This window comes from Balaenoptera musculus, chromosome 20 (genome assembly GCF_009873245.2).
Source record: "Balaenoptera musculus isolate JJ_BM4_2016_0621 chromosome 20, mBalMus1.pri.v3, whole genome shotgun sequence".
Taxonomy (NCBI): domain Eukaryota; kingdom Metazoa; phylum Chordata; class Mammalia; order Artiodactyla; family Balaenopteridae; genus Balaenoptera; species Balaenoptera musculus.
This window is the reverse complement of record NC_045804.1, coordinates 278,862-299,040: the sequence shown is the minus strand read 5'-3', so window position 1 is coordinate 299,040 and position 20,179 is coordinate 278,862. Positions and strand designations below refer to the sequence as shown.

The following is a 20,179-nucleotide window of genomic DNA, read 5'->3' as shown; positions in this document are numbered from 1 at the left end:
AGACCGGTACTGGGGGGTTGGGGACCCCTGATATAGAGTGTGTGTGGATGGCGGTAGGGCTGAGTGGTTTCAGGCTTTGAGGGGTGGCTGCCTGCGTCCTAATGCCAGCTCTGGGCAGCCCTGGGCAGCCCAAGTCACTTAACCTCTTTGGGGCCTCAGTTTTTTCATCTGTAAAATGGAGTCGATGATAATCGCAGCCGGCACAGGAGAGGGTTGTGGTGAGGACCAAGCTGCTGGGGATGGTGGTAGTTGTCCTAGTAACGGGGGTAGTTAGCATGGGAGCAGCTGCTTGACCCCCGAGGGTCCCCTCTGCAGACTTTTGTCCCGTGTCCCTTGTGCGTCTGGTAAGAAACCAGAGCACCTGCAAACTGTTAGGCTGGGGGAGGCTCCAGGTTCAGGCCGTCTGACAGGGCGCCCTCTGGGGAGCAGGGCTTTCCGTAGATGATGGAAGGAGAGGGCCAACTCCGCCCCCGACTTTCAGTGGGCCTGGGACGGAGTGGTGAGTAATAGATTGAGAAGCCCCCGGAGATGACATATAATTGAGTTATGTCCAAACACTGACTGCTTCCTAATGAGGTGATGGCTGGGACTCCTCCCCACCCTGACCCCGGGCTCCCTCTGAGCAGAATCCCGCTGCATTCCCAGCCTCTTCGCCTTTTCTTTGTGTCTCTCGACAGCATTTCTCTTGCTTAATGCTGAGGAGCTGCACTAAGGCTTCCCGTTAACTTGTATCCTCCCCGTAAATGGACACAATTGTTCTGCTCTGTTTCTGGGCGTTTCTCTGTCATCCTCTCGCTCCCAACCAGCCTGGACCTGCTGTGTCCCGGCCCACCAATGCCCCAGCCAGCCCTGCTGGGCCCTGGAGGGAGGGAAGCTGGCTTTTGCAGTTCGTTTGCTTTCATGCAAGCAAAAGCCCCAGGCCTCAGCTCCAAGCCTCCTGGAGGAATGGGAGGGAAGGTAAGCTGTGCCTGGGAATGAAAGGGCCTGGGGCTGGGGCAGGGCACCTGCCCTGGAACCCGAGCCAGCAGCAGAGACAGGGTGCGGGTGTGGCCTCTGGGACCTGCTGGGAGGGGCACAGGACAAGTGAGGGCTGGTGGCCAAGTCCTCCAGGCCCTGAGTCTGGGCACAGCCAGGAGGAAGGGGGCACAGCAGCCTGGGAAGGCCACTGCGAGGGGGCCAAGGCTGCTTTCCCCGGGGGCAGGGTGGGGGGTGACTCTGAAGATGGGCGGGGCATCCCCCCTCTCTGCCCCAGACCAGCGGGTGACCTTGGGTGAGACTTTGTCCCAGAGCCTGGATTCCAGCTGCTGCCCTGTCCCCCTCCCTGGGGAGGGACAGACCTTCTGAGGATCCCACCTGATGGCTGGTCTGACACTCTCCAAGGCTCCCTCTGACCCCGAGGACCCGCCACCTCCCATCTCCTCCCCGGCCTCCGCCTCCAGACACTGCTTGGCCTCCTCTCACCTCCCCAGACGCAGCCCGACCTCCTGACCTCTCGCCTCTGGGCCTTGACAGTGCCGTTCCCTCTGACTGGAGTGTCCGCGCTGCCTTCGTGGTCATCCTTCAGGGCTCAGCTCGAGTGCCAGCTCCTTGGGCAGCTTTCCTGACCCCGTTACGGGCTCCCCAGCACGCTGGTGCCAAGTCAGAGATTCTGGCCGACGCCCCGCCGTAGCCCAGCGCCGCCGGGGGCCTGGCACGTGCAGGCCCCAGAGTGTGGGCCCAGACTTGAATTGAGGGGGGCTGGGCGTCCACAGCTGCTCTGCCAGCATCGGGGGTCCTCGTGGGGGGCGGGAACGGGATGGACACGCTCTCTCTGGCTCCAAAGAGAACGGAAGGAACAGGGTCCAAAATCATGACGCCTTCCCTGGAAAGTCACCGACAGTGGGCGGGGCACAGGCCGGACGTTGGGCGCTCTGGGGGTTGGCGACAATGGATGGGGCGCGGGGTGTGGCTCATTAGCCCAGGTGCTCCGAGTCCAGTCTCAGCCCACGACTTGGTGTCTCCTGACCGAGTGCCCTGGCAGCCCCGGTTCCACCAGGTGAGGGAGGATTTGAACCTGGCACTCTGGACTGCAGGTGCCGGTCTTGAAAACTGGGTTTGAACCCAGTCTCTGGCTGCCCAGGAGGAGCTCTTCCCAACCTGGGGAGACTCAGGAAGCGGATATGCAGCCCCTGCAACCCCCAGCCCCGCCCAGACTGTCAGAAAATGCTGGTGGTCGGTGGGCAGGTGTGTGCCTTCAGGACACTGGCGCTGGGGCCCCGGTTCCGGAGTCAGCCCGGGGCAGATGAGAATCCGGCTCGGCTGCTTGGGGCTCTGCTACCTTGGGGAAGTTACCTGCCGTCTCAGAGCCTCGGCTTCCTTGTGTGTAAAATAGGTTCCTAGCAGCTCCTATTTCATAGGTTATTTTGAGGCGTAAATGAGAAAATGGAAAGAGCTTAGCACAGGGCTTTGCAGGGAGTCAGTGCCCACGGGGAGCCAGCCCTTGTCTGTCAGTCCATTGGCCATGGGCCTAGGGGGCAGCAGTCATCTTGCTGGGCCTTCTAAGGGTTGGGGGGCTTTGCACATTCTGAGCTGCAACGTCACGGGCATATGAGGACAAGGAAGAGTCCATGTCAGTCCTACAGGGTACAGAACTGGCCTGCTCCCCTGTGATAGGACCAGCTGCCTCTTTGTCACTAGAGCAGGGCTGATTATCATAATAACAGCTTACATGTTGTCCCAGGCACGGTGACATTTACAGACTGCATGAACTTGTTTAATCCGCCAAACAGCCCTCTGAAGTTTTTCCCGTGGATGATCCCCATTTCACAGATGGGGAAAATGAGGCACAGAGAGATTAGTTAGGACCCAAGATGACACAGCTAGTAGGTGACGTCAGAGCCAGGACTCGACCCAGCAGAACGACTTCAGAACCTACCATCTCCGCGGTCTCTAGCGCTGGGATGATCGAAAGGTATCATCTCGACGCGTAGCCCCTGCATGGAGCACCGCATTGAGAAGCCTTTAGACCGTGATTAAGGAGAAGACTGCTGTTATGGATTCGCAGAGTCTGCCGTGGGCTTGGGAAGGGAGGACTCAGCTCTGTGCAGGCCACTTGCACGTCATGAACCACAGCACTGCTGACATTTTGGGCGGCATCGTTCCCTGTGGGCTGGGGGTGGCCGTCCTGTGTGCACGGTGGGGTGTTTACCAGCATCCCTGGCCTCCGCCCACTAGCTGCCAATAGCACCACTCCTCCCTCCCCGCCAAGTTCTGACAATCAAAACTGTCTCCAGACATTGTCTCCTCCTGAAAGGCAAAGTCTTCCCTGGTTGTGAACCCTTGCACCAGAGCAGGCAGTGAGGACAATGGGCCAAACAGCACTGAACTTGGAGTCCAGAGACCAGGGTTCTAGGCTTGACTCTGGCACCAACCAGCCTGTCGCCATAGAAATGGCCCTTCGTCTCTCCAGGCATCAGGTCCTTTATGTGTAAAGTGAACAAGATGAAGTAGATGGTCCCAAGGGTTCCTTCTAGAAGTTTGTAATTCCACACTGTGATCCTCCTTCCCTCACCCAAGCCCTTCAGTTAAAACTCTCAGGTTATTGGAACATAACTTTCCAGAGATCCACAGAGCCAAACCAGCAGAAAAGCCTGCAATCTGCAGCGAGCTGCTTTGCCCCTTGGAGCTTCATATTTGCTCATTAAAGGGAAGAAACAAGAAGAAAAAACCCTGAACCTTGGTATTGAGATTTCATCCAAGCAGCAGTTATCAAGCAGATTCAAGTAAAAAAATCACAGAGACAATAAGCGCACACCCACTTCCCTGTGTTAGGAGAGAGAACGAGCTCTCGGGGAAATCTCCCCGGCTCCGTTCAATTATGAATCTCGGCAGGAAGCCTGGAAAATCCTGGCAGCCCCGGAGCGAAGGGTTGAAGGAGGCGTGAGGCTGGAGAGTGAGACGAGGGACACGGATGATGAGAGAGGGAGGCCGGGGTCCCGCCTGCAGCCAAGCGCCAGGGAGCCGGGCTGTGAGGTGGGGCTCTGGGGTCCTCACAGCAGGCGTTCCTTGAAACAGCAGCACGTATATGGGAGGAGACTTGGGTCCAGGGCTTGGTTCGTGGGCCACCAGCAGGTAGGAAGGCTCTTTTTTTCCTTTTTTAATTTTTATTTATTTATTTATTTACTTATGGCTGTGTTGGGTTTTCGTTTCTGTGCGAGGGCTTTCTCTAGTTGCGGCGAGCGGGGGCCACTCTTCATCGCGGTGCGTGGGCCTCTCACCATCGCGGCCTCTTTTGTTGTGGAGCACAAGCTCCAGACGCGCAGGCTCAGTAGTTGTGGCTCACGGGCCCAGTCGCTCCGCAGCATGTGGGATCTTCCCAGACCAGGGCTCGAACCCGTGTCCCCTGCATTGGCAGGCAGACTCCCAACCACTGCGCCGCCAGGGAAGCCCGGAAGGCTCTGTTTTATGGAGATGGAGGAGAAGCCACCACGAATGGGAACATTGTCCGTGCTGGTCACACACTCTCCCCTTATTCCTCAAGGCAACGGCACCAGGTCTGTGGGGATCCCACTTTATAGACGAGGAGAAAGGAAACGACCAACCGACCAGCCCAGCGAGCGTTTTCCCAGGTGACGGTGATCTCAAGAGGCTGAAATTCACAGGCCACGTGCTTCCACGTGGGAACCTGGGGGCTGACGCTCGGCATTGCCGTCCCCCGGTATCCTGTACCCTCTCTCCCCAGGGCTCCGTGGTTGCCCGGAAACCTGCAGTCATTTTCACGTCTCGTGAAAGCATCACAGACCTGCCCTGAGGAATGAAGTATGACCTGGGCCCGCGGGAACTGGGTTGGAATCTCTGATGAAGGTGCAGCTCGTTGTGGGTCAAGCTCTCCTGCAGGCAAAAAACCAACTTCTTCTGACTTAATCCCAAAGGAAGACTTTACTGGGAGTGTGTGGAGGGTCCCAAGGGATTAAACGAGATTAACAGCCAAGACTGAAAAAGGGGAGAATCTTCCGTAACTGGCCTCATGGACCACCAAGAACTCCCCATTCATGAGCACCCCCAAAGTCTCTCTGCCCTTGGGTCTCCTCTGCTTCTGATCCAAACTCCAAACTCCTGAGAGTACATCTGATTGGTCCAGCTTGGGCTGGATGTGTGCCCAAGATCCCTGGCTGGGGCAGGGCCATGCGATGCAGCCGCTGGGAAGTGCGGGGGGCACTCTGTGAGAGACCCATTCCCAGCGCAAGGGGCTCCACGGGCATACCCCAGGGGGCCATCAGAGCCTCAGGATGGGCTGAGCACCGGCAATGGCCCGCCCTTCTCTCCCCATCTCCTGCCCCAGCCCACCTGTCTCAGCACAAGATCCTTAGAGTCTAGGACCTCGAGAGATGCCTCCATTTACCAGACTGTGATCTCTAGGTTCCAGGTTTACAGAGACAGAATTTGGGGACAGAAATCGTCTCTCTGTGAATCCCACCGCCTGGGGGCAGGAGCTTGCACCACAGACCCCAGTCCCCTGGTGGACACTGAACCAGAGTCCGGCCCCGTTGAAACGGGTGCCATCTTTCTCCTGTTGCCGGTGACAAGGGTGACTTCTTTCCCAAATCCTCCACTAGCCCCACTCCGACCGTCCCGTTGGGGGAAACGCCCTTGGACCTGGTGGCTCCCCTAGACCGTTGGGGAAGTTAGGAAAGATCTCGGAGTGGGACCCCTGTCTGCCACCTGCTTACGGCCCGGAGCTGAGGGTGGGTCCAGGTGTCTGCGCAATCCATTCTCCCCTGCTGGGCCTGACACGATGCAAGTTGAGACGTTCTCGCCTCGTGACTGAGGTGAGCGAGGGGTGAGGCAGGCTACCCCGAGGTCCCCCCCCCGCCCACGCTCCTGCCCGCGGGCCCTGAGGCTGCCACAGTCTGTCTGGCAGCTGCAGGAAGCTGCCGGCTCTGAGCCAAAGTCTAAATGCGTCCCGCCTCCCCCAACCCACCCACCCTGCGCCCACGCTCTCCTCCGGAAGCTCAGTCCCCAAACATGCCTCTGGGCTCCCCCCTCGCTGCCACCCCCAGCTGCCACGCTCACTCCTCAGCTCTGTGTGAACGCAGCCCGTCCCCCGAGCTGCCCAGACACCCGTCCAGCACCGGCCCTCATTCCTGAAGCCCCCTGAACCTGCGGCTTCCCCCGTAGCACGTGTCACCAGCTCCCTGTTCTGAGGTGATGTGGGCACTTCACCTCCCCAACCAGGCGATGCGTTCTTGCCGGCCGGACCCGCGCCTCTGGGCCCCCGCAGGGCCTGGCATCGGTAGATGGCTACTGAATTAAAGGAAAGAGTGGGCAAAGGGTTGAATGGATAAACGACATCCACATCAAAAAAAAGACCCCAAACAGATCCTAGAGGGACAGCAAGGCCCTTCAGTGACCTATGAGCTCATTTTAGAAAGGAGAAAAGAGCGCGAGGGAAACCTGTCCCGGGCGCTGGGGCTCAGAGCAACTGCGCAGGCTGTGAAGCCCAAGCACCTGGCCGTGGGGAGGACACGGGGGCTCCTCCCCAAACTCCACAGTCTGGTCTGAAGGCAGCTCCGAGAAACGAGAAGTTTCAAACTATAGACTTACCCTCCACATCATCACAATCGATCTTCTCAAAGTGCTCTGACCGGCATGGGCTAGGGTTAGGGTTAGGCCCCGCTTCCGCTCTGAAAGGTGGTAAAGACATTTCCCACCTTCCCGACGAGGAGAAGCTCTCCTGACCGCTCCTCTGCAGCCGCGGATGGCGTGCTCTCTGGAACTCTGGCCTCCGCCTTCAGACCCTGTCCTCAGGCGTCACTGGATGGCTGTGTACCTGGAAAGCTCCAGGACGGCAGAGACCACGCCTGTCTTGTCTTCTTGATTATCGATGAAACAGAAACACGCCAAAACGTAGAATGTCTGAGATGAAATCGAAGTGGACTTACTGCCCTTGATGCAAGGTGGGTCGTCCTCTTTGGGGATGGCTCTCCTCCACAAAGGATTCAGGGATCCAGGCTGTGCCCGTCTTGTGGCTCCACCACCCCCCGGGCTGGCGGGAGAGGCCGTGCAGAGGGAGAGGTGCACCCACCTCTCCAGGAAGGACGCCTATCACTTCCGCCCAATCCCCATTGGCCAGCTGGGTCCCATGGCCCCTCTACCTGCAAAGGAAGCTGAGAGATCCAGTGTAGCCCTGAGCCCAGGAAGAAGGATAGTGAGCAGATACTCTGCCACATCTGAGTCCCCAGCATCTAGCACGTAGCAGGTGCTCAAAAATGTAAGTTGGATGAAGGAACTTCATAATGCATAAGGTCGTAATGCTTAACAGGGTCTCACAGGGTCACTTACAAGCCAGGGAGCTAAGGCTCCCCCAGGAAAGTCCAGCCCAGCCCTTGCTGCCACTCCAAGCCTGGCAGTTCTCTGCAGGAGCCCGGGGGAGAGGCTTCCCACAGCCTGCCGCCTTACAGCTGGAGAGAGGCCAGCCCTCTGGAGAACACCAGCGTGTGCCAGCCGGGAAATCACAGTTATTAGGAGGTTCTTTGGAGATAAGCATGGAAGCGGAGAGATGATGAGGGGGCGTTCAGAGGGGGAATTACAGGGAGCTGGAGATGGGGAGGGACCGGGGAGGCCTGGAGCCTGGCTTTGCGGCGGCAGCCGGGAGCACGGACGCCTGGCCAGTCGCGTCTGCCCCTAACCCGGTGTCACGGGCTGAGTTGCGTCCCTCCAAATTCGTATGCGGCAGTCCTAACCCCAGTACCTCAGGGTGTGACCGTGTTTGGAAATAGGGTCTTTATAGAGGCTAATCAAGTTAAAATGAGGTCGTGAGCATGGGCCCTGGTCATATATGAGCGGTGTCCTTGTGAAAAGGGGCAATTTGGAGACAGACAGGCGTACAGGGAGAACACTGTGTGAAGGTGAAGGCAGAGATCGAGGTGATGCTCCTGCAAGCCCAGGATGCCAGTGGTGGACAGCACGCCACTAGGCGCTGGGGATGGGGAGCGGTGCGGGGAATGCTCCCCGAGCCCCGGGAGGGACCACCTCTGCCCGCACCGTCTTCTAGGATTTCTGGCCTCCAGAACCGCGAGACCGTGAATGCGTGTGTGGTGCTTTGTAACGGCAGCGCCCCTGCCTCCCTGTGCTGGAATGGTCGAGGTCACTTCCACCCTGGGCTCCGGTCCCTCATCTGCAGACACGTCTAAGACCAGGAGCCAGGGTCTCCCCCAAACAGGCGCGCCGCTCGCCGTCGTCCTGGGCTGCCCTTTCCTTTTGCACCTGCCTGCCGCCCTCACCCAGGCAGCTCCCTTCAGGAGAGGCTGCCGCTCAAGCTTTCCAACCCCGTCGCCCTCCTGGCGGCTGTGCGGTTAGGCCCCATCTCCTCAGCCTCCCTGCGGGACCTCCACTGCACCCCCACGGCCGCTCTCCCCCCAGGCCAGGCCACCTGGGGTTCCAGAACACGAGGCCGGCCTGCCTGTCCACTTCTGCCCTTTCGCGTATGCGGACCCCTGTAGCGCCCCTCTATACACATCAGCACCTCTGGAAAACCCTAAGCTGCCACCGTAGCCAAGCTCTGCCCTCCCGCCCTCCTCCACCTCTCCCTGACCTCTCTGTCCTGACTGGAGGGGGCCCACTCTTGAAAACCTCCACTTCCAGTGCAAGGTTCACCCAGCCTCGAACCTGAGCCAGTGCCCTCGGCCCAAGACTCTGGAAGAACAGGTTTCCCACCAATAAAGAGTGTCGAGGACCCATGTTTCCCCATCACGCTGCAGCCAATCAGAACTACCCGTAGCCCTGAGGCCACGCCATGCCCTTCTGCCTCCCGAGTGTGGGAGGGAGGGTTAGGGCCCGGACTCTGGAGCTGGGCGGCCCCGGTTCGAATCCCGGCTAGGGCGCTTGGTAGCGAATGGTGTCAGTAATCGTCTCTGCGTCCCAGGGTTAGTATGAAGACGAAGTGAGTTAACAGATGCCAGGTGCTTAAACAGTGCCTGGCCATGCAGGTGCTAAGTGAACCCTTGATGTTATTCTTATCCTGAGGATAACACTGTCCCCTCCGCTCCTCACCCACCAGCCCAGCCCCGTCCCCCCAGCCCCCGCCTCCTCCACAAAAGCCCTGGGTCCTTTCTGGCAAGGCCTGTACCCTCCCGGAAACATACAGGCCTCCAGGCCCGCCGGGCTGTTCCCGCCCTTCCCATGGGGGTTGGGGCCAGGGGCCGGGCAGCTTTGGGGAAACACGGGGGCAGCGGAGGCTCAGGCGGGCTCTGAGCTCCTCCCACTGCCCACCTGAGACAGGGACTTGGTCCATCTGGCCCTTGGACCAGGGCTGCGGCTGGTACGGACAGTCTGACTCAGGTCCAGTGAGACCTCCCTGATCTGGACTAGTTAGGACACGGCCACCTCGAATTATTATAAAGTCCAAATTGATAGCTATTTAGAACACTTAATGTAGTTTGATTATTTTCCCACACATAAGATGATTCGAACAAGGCTGCTGGAATGTTTGGTCCACATGGGGTTCTCTCCCTCACCTCCTCTCCGGTCTGGGTGGCCTTTGCCGGCAGCCGGGCCTCGTCTGGGCTTTCCCATTCCTCTGGTGACCAGGGATGTTCTGAAGTCACGAGTCTGAGCACTCCCCACAGCCCACGCTGAGAAGCACCTGTTCCCGGGTGCAGGCCTCCCACCGGAGCCCCGACCTCAGCTCGGAGCTCAGCCTCAACTCGGGGATGAGAGCCCAGGACCAAAACCGCCTCACATCCCTCCCCTGCTGTCCGACCGGATCTCCCCCTGAAACGGCACAGCTGGAAACCCATACAGAGGGCCAACTCGACTCACGTTCACCCGTCCTGGAGCCCAAAGGGGCCTTGCTGACCGGGCCTCCCCGGCCCTGCCGCCCGGGCCTCCGCCTGCCCTGCCGCCCGGAGCTGCCTCTTCCAAAGCCTGGAGACGCCAGTTGCCTCCTGCTTCACTGTCAGGAAACCGTTGTCTTAAAGCTAACCCAGCACTCGCGGTTGTTAGCTGGCTTCACTCCCTGATGTGTCTGGGGAGGACCCACCCTGCATCAGAGCCCTTTCCCTGCATCAGAGCCCTTTCCCGCACTCGCGAGGATTCCTGGAAGGGCGTTGGCATCGGGCGCTTGGGAAGAACGTGTGGTGAGACGTCAGGAGCTGGACTCCAGCAGCTGCTGTGCCATGGGCGCCCCGAGCCTCCTCTTCTCTAAAACGAGGCAGAGATGTCTTTCCTCTGCGGCCCAAGGTAGGGCCTAGTTCTCCGAGCTGGGCCTCTGCCCCGGGACTTGGGAAAAAGCAGGGCTTATGACACCTCTACGCCTCTTTCTTGCATCTTCAAAGGTGTGTTTTCACAAAGATGAGATGGGCTGATGGGCCAGCTTTCATCTGAGCCCAAGCCAGGGCCTGTGTGCAGGCGGGGTGTCCCGGGTGGCCGTCCTGGGGAGCGGGCCTGGGGGAGGGTGGGAGAGGGAACCCAGGTAGAGGGAAAGGCGGTGCGAGGGGCGGCCCTGAGCTGACCATCACTGGTCTGGTCCTGCCGGGACGCGCCCCCAGAAGCAGGTAGAATGGGTGGAGGATGGGAACGCCTAGCTGCTGGCTGCCGCCCTCCTGCTCCAAGGTCACCCGGGGCTGGGGGGCCCTCGCCCCCCAAACCTCCAGCTCCACAAGTGAGTGAGTGTGTGTGCAGTTCCCCCCGGGCGACCTACCCAGTGCCACGGGCAAAAAAGCAAGAAGCAACTGGAGCAGCTGAGTCGAGGTTCTGGCAGGTGACGCCACGGGGAGCTGGTCGCTGCTTTGAGGAGTGGCTGGGATAAAGGTGGGCAGAGAAGTGAGAGGTGGGCCCGGGGTGCCCGTGCGCTCAGCTGGCGCTGACGCTGCTTCCGTGTTTGGGAGGAGCGGGTGACGCCGTGCCTGTGGGAACGCTTTGCGAGCAGCCGTAGGGATGACACGAAGATCACCATTATTATCAAGTCACCGTCCAACATCCTTTTCTCCAGCGCTCCCCTAACTGCGACCGACCTCTGAGGCGGCCTGTTATGGAGGCTTCTGTCACACCCTGAAATGACTCACAGTGTAACCAACTCGTCCTGGTTTGCCTGCGACTTTCCTGGGTTTAGCACTGAAAGTCCTACGTGCCCGTCACCGCCTGAGTCCTGGGGGTCGGTCACCCTCGCGGTCTATCAGGGCGTAACCCCAGGGCACAACCGTCACCGCCCAGAGGCAAGCAATGGGGATGTTCCCCCACGGGGGCAAACGTCACCCACACACACGTCCCCCCGGCAGGTCACCCGCCACTCACCAGCCTCCACATCTGGGTGGCCCTGCGGTCACTTCAGACACAGCCCCACGTTTTCCCTGGAGTCAAAGATCCGGTTTCTTTTCTTTCTTTCAATAAACCTCATTGGTTCATTTTCAGACACTGTAGAAAATTTAGAAAATACAGAGAAAATGTAAAGAGGAAAATCTGAATTCACCGAGAAATGAAACAGTGGACACCTTTTAGGATATTTCTTTCCAGATGTTTCCTAGGCTTAGAGAAATACCTCTAGTATGATGTATGTAGATGAATGGATATGTTAACATCGGCACACAAAATAGTCCTAGAATCTTAGAGCAGGAGGGACTCCTTTGGGCCCAGTTCCCGAGCTTTAACAGATGAAGAAGTAACTCGTCTGGGGCCACGTGTCTCAAGAAGTCTCTTCACGCAGTGGTTCCCTGTCCCGCGAAAGGAGAGGACCCCCGTGTCCCCGGGAGCACAGGCCACGACCCCGGGAGTGCTGCGGCATTCCCGCTGTGTGGTCCGTCTGGGATCTCCAAATTAGCCGCCCCCCCTGCTCATCACTTAGCAGATAACGCAGCAAATGGCCCAATTACCGAGAGAGCACGTGTGAAACGGATGGGAAATGGCGTTCTCTCTTCTCACATCAGCCATTAGTTTTCTCCCCTATTAAATGCCTTGAGGCCAACACTCACAAAATTCAGTTTGACAGGGATAGATGTGAAGTCCTTCAGACTAAAGGACTTTAGTCCAACTAAACAGGTTGGGGGAGGTGAGGCCACTCATGAACACATCCTGGGAGGCCGAGTCCAGGAAGAGCGGGTCCCGAGAACAGAAGCCGGGACCCCGAGAAGAGGAGGGGCAGGGCTGCGCTCCGGGGCTGACCCAGAACAGCGGGCGGGGCCGGGCGAGGGTCTTGGAAGCATCAGTAAAGAAACGGCTGAAGTAGATGGGGATAGTGGACCTAGAGAGGACGCTCGTTTAGGGGAGGTACCCACGTTCTCTGCTCGAGGCGCCCTCCTCCTCCTCAGACCCCACTTCTTTAGACTGGGGCCGGGGGACGCGTCTGGTCCCGACTGCTGGCAGCTTGCCAGCCTCCTCTCGTCCTCGACCTCGGGCCCCACTTTTTGTGCAAACCCTGGATGGCTGGAAAACTAGCTTGTCCTTCATCCTGTTGGAAACAATTCCTCTCTTCAGTGGCTTGAAGGGTTGACGCACGATAGAGGATGGTTCTTTTATTCCCAGGGATTATAAGTAATACCCGTGGATAGGGTCTTGTGGAGGCGGACAACCTCTCAGGAACTGGAAGTTAAAGCTGTTTGGAAACAAGGCCTTGGGAGGTGGCGAGGTCCCTGTCGCTAGCTGGAGGGTACAGGGAGAGGATTCGAGTCCCTGGTGGGGAACCTGCTCCAGGGGCTTTGGAAGCGTGAGCCTGAGAGACTGCACGAGTCTCGTTGCAACAGGAAGATGCTTTTGCGGATGCAGTACACGCAGCTTCCTGAACATCGCGTGGGGGCCCCCGCCGCTGACAGAGGAGCAGGCAGGGCCAGCACGTCTGCTTGCCTTCCTGCAAGGCTGGCCCCCAGTGAGTGAACGAGGCGTGTTGCATTTCCTCTCACCCAGCAGTGCTCCTGTGTTAGTGTCCTGGGGCTGCTGGCACAGACCATCACGAACCAGGAGGTTTGGAACAACAGGATACAGTTGTCGCACAGTTCTGGAGGCCCAAAGTCCAGAAATCAGGGTGTCAGCAGGGCCCTGCCCTCTCTGAGACTCTGGGTACGTTCCTTCCTTGCCTCTTCCTAGCTTTGGCTGGTTGCCTGCGATCCCTGCCATCCCCCGGCGTGTAGACGCATCACTCCAACCTCTGCCTCTGTCTTCACACGGCCTTTTCCCTTGGGTCCAGGTTTCCCTCTTCCTATAGGGACACCAGTCACTGGATTTAGGGCCACGCTAAGTTAGTGTGACCTCATCTTAACTTGATTCCATCTTCAAAATCCTGTTTCCAAATAAGGTCCCATTCACAGGGACCAGGGGTTAGGACTCCAACATGAGTTTTCCGGGGGGGGAGGTGGGGTGCAGGGGGGACACAGTTTAACCCAAGGCAATGCTCGTTCCTTCAGTCTGTGCACAAAAGCTTGGTGTGGAAGGAGGAACGGAGAGAAGTTAGGAAAGCAGAGGAGGGGCGGGGGCAGGGACGCGGGAGAGCGGGCTGTCAGCACGCTCTGAGCAGAATCCCCTGCGGTGGGATCCGCAGTGTGTACACACGGCCCCGAGAAAGGGAAATGTCTCTTCCTATCGTATAGTTGGATCGATGAGCCATAAGTACGCATGGTTACGCAGCCACTAAGAAGAATGTGTCAGAAAATCTGCTAATATGTTGGGCAGTGTGATCCCTTCTTAGTTTCTATCAAATAGAAAATAGCACCCTAAATGCAGAGTGGAGGTTCGCAAAATACATTGGAAGGGCATTTGGAACTAACGTGTCTACATGCAAGCTAGTTTCAAAACCTGCTTTGTTTTCTGATCGAATATGTAAATATGTGGTTTCCTGGCAAAGCATGGTTTTAGCATGGTCAGTGGTGGAGCAAAAGCTTTACTTCCCTAGTCTCTGTGCTATTTCCTTCTAAGATTGCCAGCAACTTTTGGATTAGTATCAACTTACTACTTTTTATTAAAAACAAACAAGTTTTTTAAATCTATAGGTATTTTTTAAATCTATAGGTATTGACCTAGAGAAGTGTGTATACATTATTACATGAAAAAAGTAGGTTACAGAGTAAAGTGTATTGTATTATTCCTTTTTCAAAATAAGGGCTATAACCATCGTGGAAACCAGCTTGGCAGTCCCTTATAACAAACATGCAGCCGTCACGTCATCCAGCAATTACTCTCCTGGGCATTTAGCCCGGAGAAATGAAGAGTTAGGTTCATCCCAAAACCTGTTCATAGCAGCGTTATTGGAAATAGCTGGAAACCACAGGTGTAATCGCTGGACACAATCCAGAGGTCATGAACTCTAGTACATCCGTGCTGTGGAATATTGCTCAGCAGTCAGAAGGAGCAAACTATTGATACTTACCACAACTTGGTGACTCTCGAGAGAATTATGCTGAGTGGAAGAGACAGGCCCAACAGGTTACATGCTGTAAGAGTCCATGTATAGAACCTTCTTGAAGTGACAAAACTGTGCAAATGGAGATCATCTTAGTGGTTGCCCCGGGTCAGGGCCAGAGGCTGGGGACCGGGAGGAGGTGGGTGTGGCTATAAAAGGGCAACACGAGGGATCCTCCAGGTGGTAGAATGTTCCTGACTGTAGCATGTCAGGATCCTGGTTGGGATGTTCTCATCGGGGAAACCGGGTGAAAGGTACACGGGATCGCCCTGCAGTGTTTCTCACAACTGCGTGTGAATCTACAATTATCTCCAAGTAAAGAGATTAATTTTTAAAAAACAGGGGGAGCCTCACGCACGTGCACACGTGGGAAGACGCACAGCCGACTGTCGACCCCGGAGATCAACTCTGAAGAGAGATTATTTACTTCTTTTTCAGCCTCTTAATGTTTGACTGTTCCCACAAGCGCGGGGGACTTGGTGATTTTGTTTAGACCCGTAAAGTAGCCCCAAAAGTGTGCAGGGGGAGAGGGAAGAAGGGCAGAGGGCGCCACCTCGCCCAGCCACGCCTGGAAGACGCTTGCTCGGCATCTCCACGAACGTCCTGAATCTGGGGTGCGGCCCGCTCTGGCCATCCTGACACCAGCCTGCCCTGGGCTCCTTCCTCTGGCTCACAGGTACTCAGGGCTCTCCACCAGAGTAAGAGCCACGGAGCAAAGGGTGGGTGACGTCTGGGTCCCAAAGCAGCAAATCTCCCCTGAGCCGTCAGCGCCGGCCAAGAATCATTGAAGTGCCTTTCAGTAGCGTCTCACATGACTCTCCCGAGATCCCTAGAGGGGGCCTGTGGTTGTCCCCATTCTCCAGAGCAGGAGACTGAGGCAGGTAGCTAAAACGCTCACACTTGACCCGGCTCAGACGACACTGTGGAAGCATATCCCACTCAAGGCGCCACCTCTGACACCCTCAGACTGTCCCCCACTGTCCCTGACCAAACCCAGCCTGCCCAGCAGTGGCCTGGAGAACAGCCCCTGAGCTCTCTGAGGTCAGCAGCTCATGCGCCCAGCTGAGGGGAGGCTGGGGGGCAGCTGACTGGTAAACGGGAGGCACTGCAGGTGCCCCCAGCTCGTCGAGGCCCTTCTCCCTGGGAAGGACGGGGACGGAGCCTGGCCTGGCGCGGGCCCTGCTTCCTGCACCGTGTGCCCGACCAGGAGGTGTGGCCGGGACGTGGGAGGGTCAGCGAGTCGCTCAGCAGCAGCTGCAGAACGAGAACGGCCTCCAGCTGAAAGCAGGCGGGCCCGTGCGGGGGTCAGCACGAGCTCCTTGTAGGGCCGGGGGGCCGGCCTGGGCGTGAGGGGTGGGCTGGCAGGACAGAGCCCGGCACCCTGTGCCCCCCGACCTGTGTCCGCTTCTGCCCCGGGCACTCCCACACTGCAGGGGAGCAGGCGCTGGGAGAGCTGGCAGAAGATTCCAGAAGGGAGGACTGGGCAGTCCTCCTGCCGTCACTAAGCTACTCAGGGTGTCCCGCGAAGGCTACTTCTCTGAGCGGGGAGGGAAACCGGGCAGGAGAGGGTCTGGGCCTTTCCGGAAGTTTCTCTTCCTTCTATCACACCGAGTGAGGGGATTACAGTCACGTTGCCGACCGTGTGCAGAGTCGGCCTGTAACTTAGGAGAGATTCACTGTAACTGTGTGCTCGCGGGAGAAGGGGAGACAGACAGACAGACGGACACTGCCGCAGGGAGGTGGGCGGCAGATCTCATCCTGGCCCACGGCCCCTCTCCCTGCGCGGGTCCTTCTCACCTCTGGCCGCACTGGACTTCCCACCCTCCCCAGACACACGGCCGGCCCCAGCCCTGCCTCTTCACAGCCCCGCCTCTGCCCGGCTGGCCCCTCCGCCATCCCGCTGGGAAGGTCTTTGTCACTTTTCGAGCCTTGGCTCCGCAGTCCCCTTGGGTCCTGCTGGCCCAGGATGTTCTGCTTGAGGCCTCTTGTCCCCGTGTCCTGGTGCCCCTCACTCTCGCGGGTGTCCAGACGCGGACCGTAACGGTGCTGTCAGCCTGGGGCGCGTCCCCCGCTGAGCGCTCCTCCTCTGCGCCCCACGCCCCATCGGAGCGGCCCTTCTGCGCCCTCCACGCCCAGAGCCAGGCACACCCGGCTGGCGAGTCTGGAGCGCAAGTACGTGGAGCCCGCGGAACACTTACGCCGTTCTTTCCCTCGCTCCCCGCAGGGGTCTATAAGGGGCACTGCTTCCGCATCAACCACTTCCCGGAGGACAACGATTACGACCACGACAGCTCGGAGTATCTCCTGCGTGAGTGCCAGCGACCCCCCGCTTCCTCCGTGGGTGCAGCGGGAGCCGGTGGCGGGGAGGCCGATGGGCCCCGTGGGGGTGGAGGGGGCCGGTCCCTGGGTGCTCCCCTCCCTCCCTTTCTGATTCCGAATTGTTAGTCCAGAGGATGGAGTGTTGTTCACGGTTGCCGCGATGTGCTGGGTGTCCCGGTGGAGTTACTTGGCTGATAGGACCACGCCCGGCTGCGGCCCGGGAAGATGGAGTGAGGGTGGGGATTCCCTGCTCCCCAGGGCCACTGTCTTCAGAGGAACTGATTGCTGTGGCTGGTCCAGAGGTCAGGACGTAGGCTTGCCCGAGCCCGGCATCCTGGGGGCTGTGACACCCCAAGCACACGGCCCGGCCAGCCCTGGACCTACCCAGCCCTCCCCATCCGCACCCAGCATTCTAGTCTTGAAAAATCAGATTAAGTCACGCGCTGAAACAGCCATTGGGTGCCAGGCAGCCTGTGGGAGAAAGTGAGGAAGGTGCCGGGACCGGCCTCGGGTATGTGGCCCTAAGTGTCTCTGGCACAGACTGGTAGAGCCCATGAGCTGCCCCTGCCCGGGTCCTGCAGCGGGGCTGGCCCCCAGACTGGAACCCGGAACTCAAAGGACAAACCCAGCCCCACACCCTAAATCCAGATCTCGTCTGTGGGCACCTCCCTGGGAGAAAGGATGGAGCCTCAGCCTGGGGAGGAACCTGGAAATGGAAAACACGGCACCGTTTTGAAGTCATTTTCCCCTTTTGCATGAGCCAAGACGCACGCAGAGCTGCTCCCAGCAGCTGCCCCAGGGGCTCAGGCCAGCTTCATTTATGGAGAATCGATACCAGTGTCCTCAGAGGGAGCAGAGTTCACTCTGCTCCTGCTTATGGATCGTTCTTTTCTAAGAGGAAGGGTTTTGGTTCTGAGTCATCTAGTGACATAGAACAGCGTGTGGTTCCCCTGGAGCCTGGGGCAGCGTCAGGCTGCTCTGGCCAGGCCCAGAACCTGAAATAATTTACCCGGATCTGCCTCCCATTCCTCCTCCCTCACCTTCTCCCCTTCCTCACGCCTGTACTCTCTTTCTGCTTTCTGCAGGCCACCACTGAACCCAGCAAATGATAGTCCATAGGCCCGCCACAGATGGTTGTGCAGGTTGCACACTGCACAACTCAAGGGCTGTCATTTGCATAGACTAGCGTATACATAACACTCTGTGAGTTGCATGGTGCGTGGCCTGCACAGCCATCTGGGGCGGCGGCTGGTGAAAGCCAACCCTGACGCGGGACCTCCCCTTGTTTGCCGCCCCAGGGCAGTCAGATGGTCCCTGAGGCTCTGAGGGCAGCTTTGCTTCCCTGGTCACCTTGGGACTGCGCGGAAGCAGCTCCTGGAGAAACACGCCATTCCCTCCCCACTTCCCACGTGAACTTGCCTGAGGTTAATCGGCGCGGGCTCTGCCTCTTTGCTCCCCTGCCCTTCCCCTTCATGGTCCCCAGAGTGCTGGGATCTCTTTCTGGATGGGCCTCGTGGCACATCGGCCCAGAGGTCAGACGATGTGGCTTCGTGGGGTCCCAGCAGGAAGCAGAGGGGACGCTCGGATGGATGAAGGAAGGGCATTCAGTGAAGGACTAATTACAGAGGTGTGGGCGGGGCTGAGGGAAACCTACAAGGGGCGGTGAACACACCGCGGCTAGCAACAGAAGGACCCCGTACAGCCCTTGACCTGAACAGGTGGGAGAGGCAGGTGTGGACACTTGCGCCAGGGGAGCTGCAAGGACAGGCCGCCTGGCAGGGGCTGCGGCCTTTATGACGGAGTGCAGCTGCCTCATCCTCGTCCTCATCTGCAGGAAGGAAGCCGGGGGAGTAACCGTCTCCCCTGCACTCTCCTCCCAAAGCCGGAGTCAGGGGACCCCGATGACCCGGCCCCTGGCATCAGCCTCCCAGGGCCCAGAGCAGGATGGAGAGAGGTGGTCCGAGGTCCGGGAGGGGCAAACCGAGCGTGTGCTGCACGCTCACCAATCCAGCTTCAGGCTCCTGCTGTCCTCAGACCCCACCGGCGGTGCCCCGGGCAGGGCGTGAGGGCTGGGAGGGCCCCAGCAGCGATTTCCCCAAATAAAATGATGGCAGCTGCACAGCAGCAATCAAAGCTCATTTGGGAAGGAAATGTCTCCTCAGTTGTGCACTGCGGGGGGCCAGCGGGCTTCATTAAGGAGCCCAAGGAAGAGAAGGGGTGACGGCTTTGGGGCCTGTGATCTCGGCTGCCGGTGGAGGTGGTGGGGAGGGCAGAGCTGACTCTCCATCAGGGAGGTGGTTTTCCGCCCAGGGGCTGCAGAAACAGCGAGAATTGGCCCTGAAATCGAGCCCCGGAGTGCAGGCACCTGTGAGCTTGGAGCCAGAGGGGGTGGGCAACATTCCAGGACAGAGCAAGGTCGTGGTCACTGCGGCCATCCGGCCTGAGTTTCCCTGATTCCCTGCCATTTCCCTCTGTTGACCCCGCTGGCCTCAGGGGTTCCCGTCCCTCTTGCCCTGGGCCTGGTCCCCCTTCTCCAGGCGCCGCATTTTGGGTTTGGTGGGTGGTTTCTGTGCTGACCCCAGAATGCTGGTGTCAGGGCTGCTGGGAGCCCACGGCGAGCCTGAGGGCGAGTGAGGAGATGCCCCCCCTCTGGGCAAACACAGATCCTTACCAGATCTTGATGTAGCCACAGGGCCGTGGGCTGGACCTCAGCCCCGCTCTGTGCAAGGCCCAGCCTGCACCGCGGTTGGTGCCTGCATGTCTAGAGCTCCGGGTGAGCCCACGTGGCAAAGGATGGTGCTCACGTGACTTACGTGGGCAGGATGGACGGCTCTGGGCCAGGCCCGACCTCGGAGATGTTAGAGGCTCCAGGCTTCCCTCCCTGCAACCCCTCTGACCCACCTGCAGAACAAGGGCATCGAGGGGGACCTGGTCCCCCTTTGCCGGCCCGGCTCGGATCAGAGGCGCATTTCAAAAGCCCACAGGAAACCTCCGCCCAAAACCTGCGGCTGTGAGAAGGCAGAGGGAGGAGGAGGGGGAGGCGGAGAGAAGAGCTTCATTCAATGCCCGGACAAGCCCCTCTCTGTGCAGCAGGGCACACACTGGTGGGCTTACAAACAGGGAGACAAACGCTGCCTTCAGAGGCTGAAAGGCCGCAAACGAGCTCAGCTGGCTCTGGAGGGGGGCATGCCAGTGCCCCCAGGGTCCACGGAGCCGGGATTTCTCCTGGGCTGGGAGGCCGAGCTCGGGGCTCTGCTCGCGTGCCCCTTCCCTTCCTCCTGCCTCCTCTCCCAGCCAGACGCTCAGGAAGGGGGACCCGCATCCCCTAGGGCCCTGCTAAGCACCTGATGTACCTTATTCCACCAGATTCTCATCACAACACTTGCAGGTAGTGTATTCTTTTCCTAAGGCCGCTGTAATAAATCACCACAAACTGGGGGGCTTAGAACAACAGAAATTTACCCTCACACGGAGTGGAGGCCAGACGTCTTCACTCAG

General features: G+C 58.8%; 1 protein-coding gene across 1 annotated transcript in view; it reads left to right on the top strand.

The window, feature by feature from the left end:
* CACNG4 (calcium voltage-gated channel auxiliary subunit gamma 4) overlaps window positions 1-20,179 on the top strand; it is a 57,268-nt gene that overhangs the window by 28,995 nt on the left and 8,094 nt on the right. Inside the window, exon 2 of the mRNA XM_036838366.1 lies at window positions 16,587-16,670. Coding sequence (XP_036694261.1) covers window positions 16,587-16,670 — 84 coding nt within the window. The remainder of the gene's footprint in view (window positions 1-16,586; window positions 16,671-20,179) is intronic.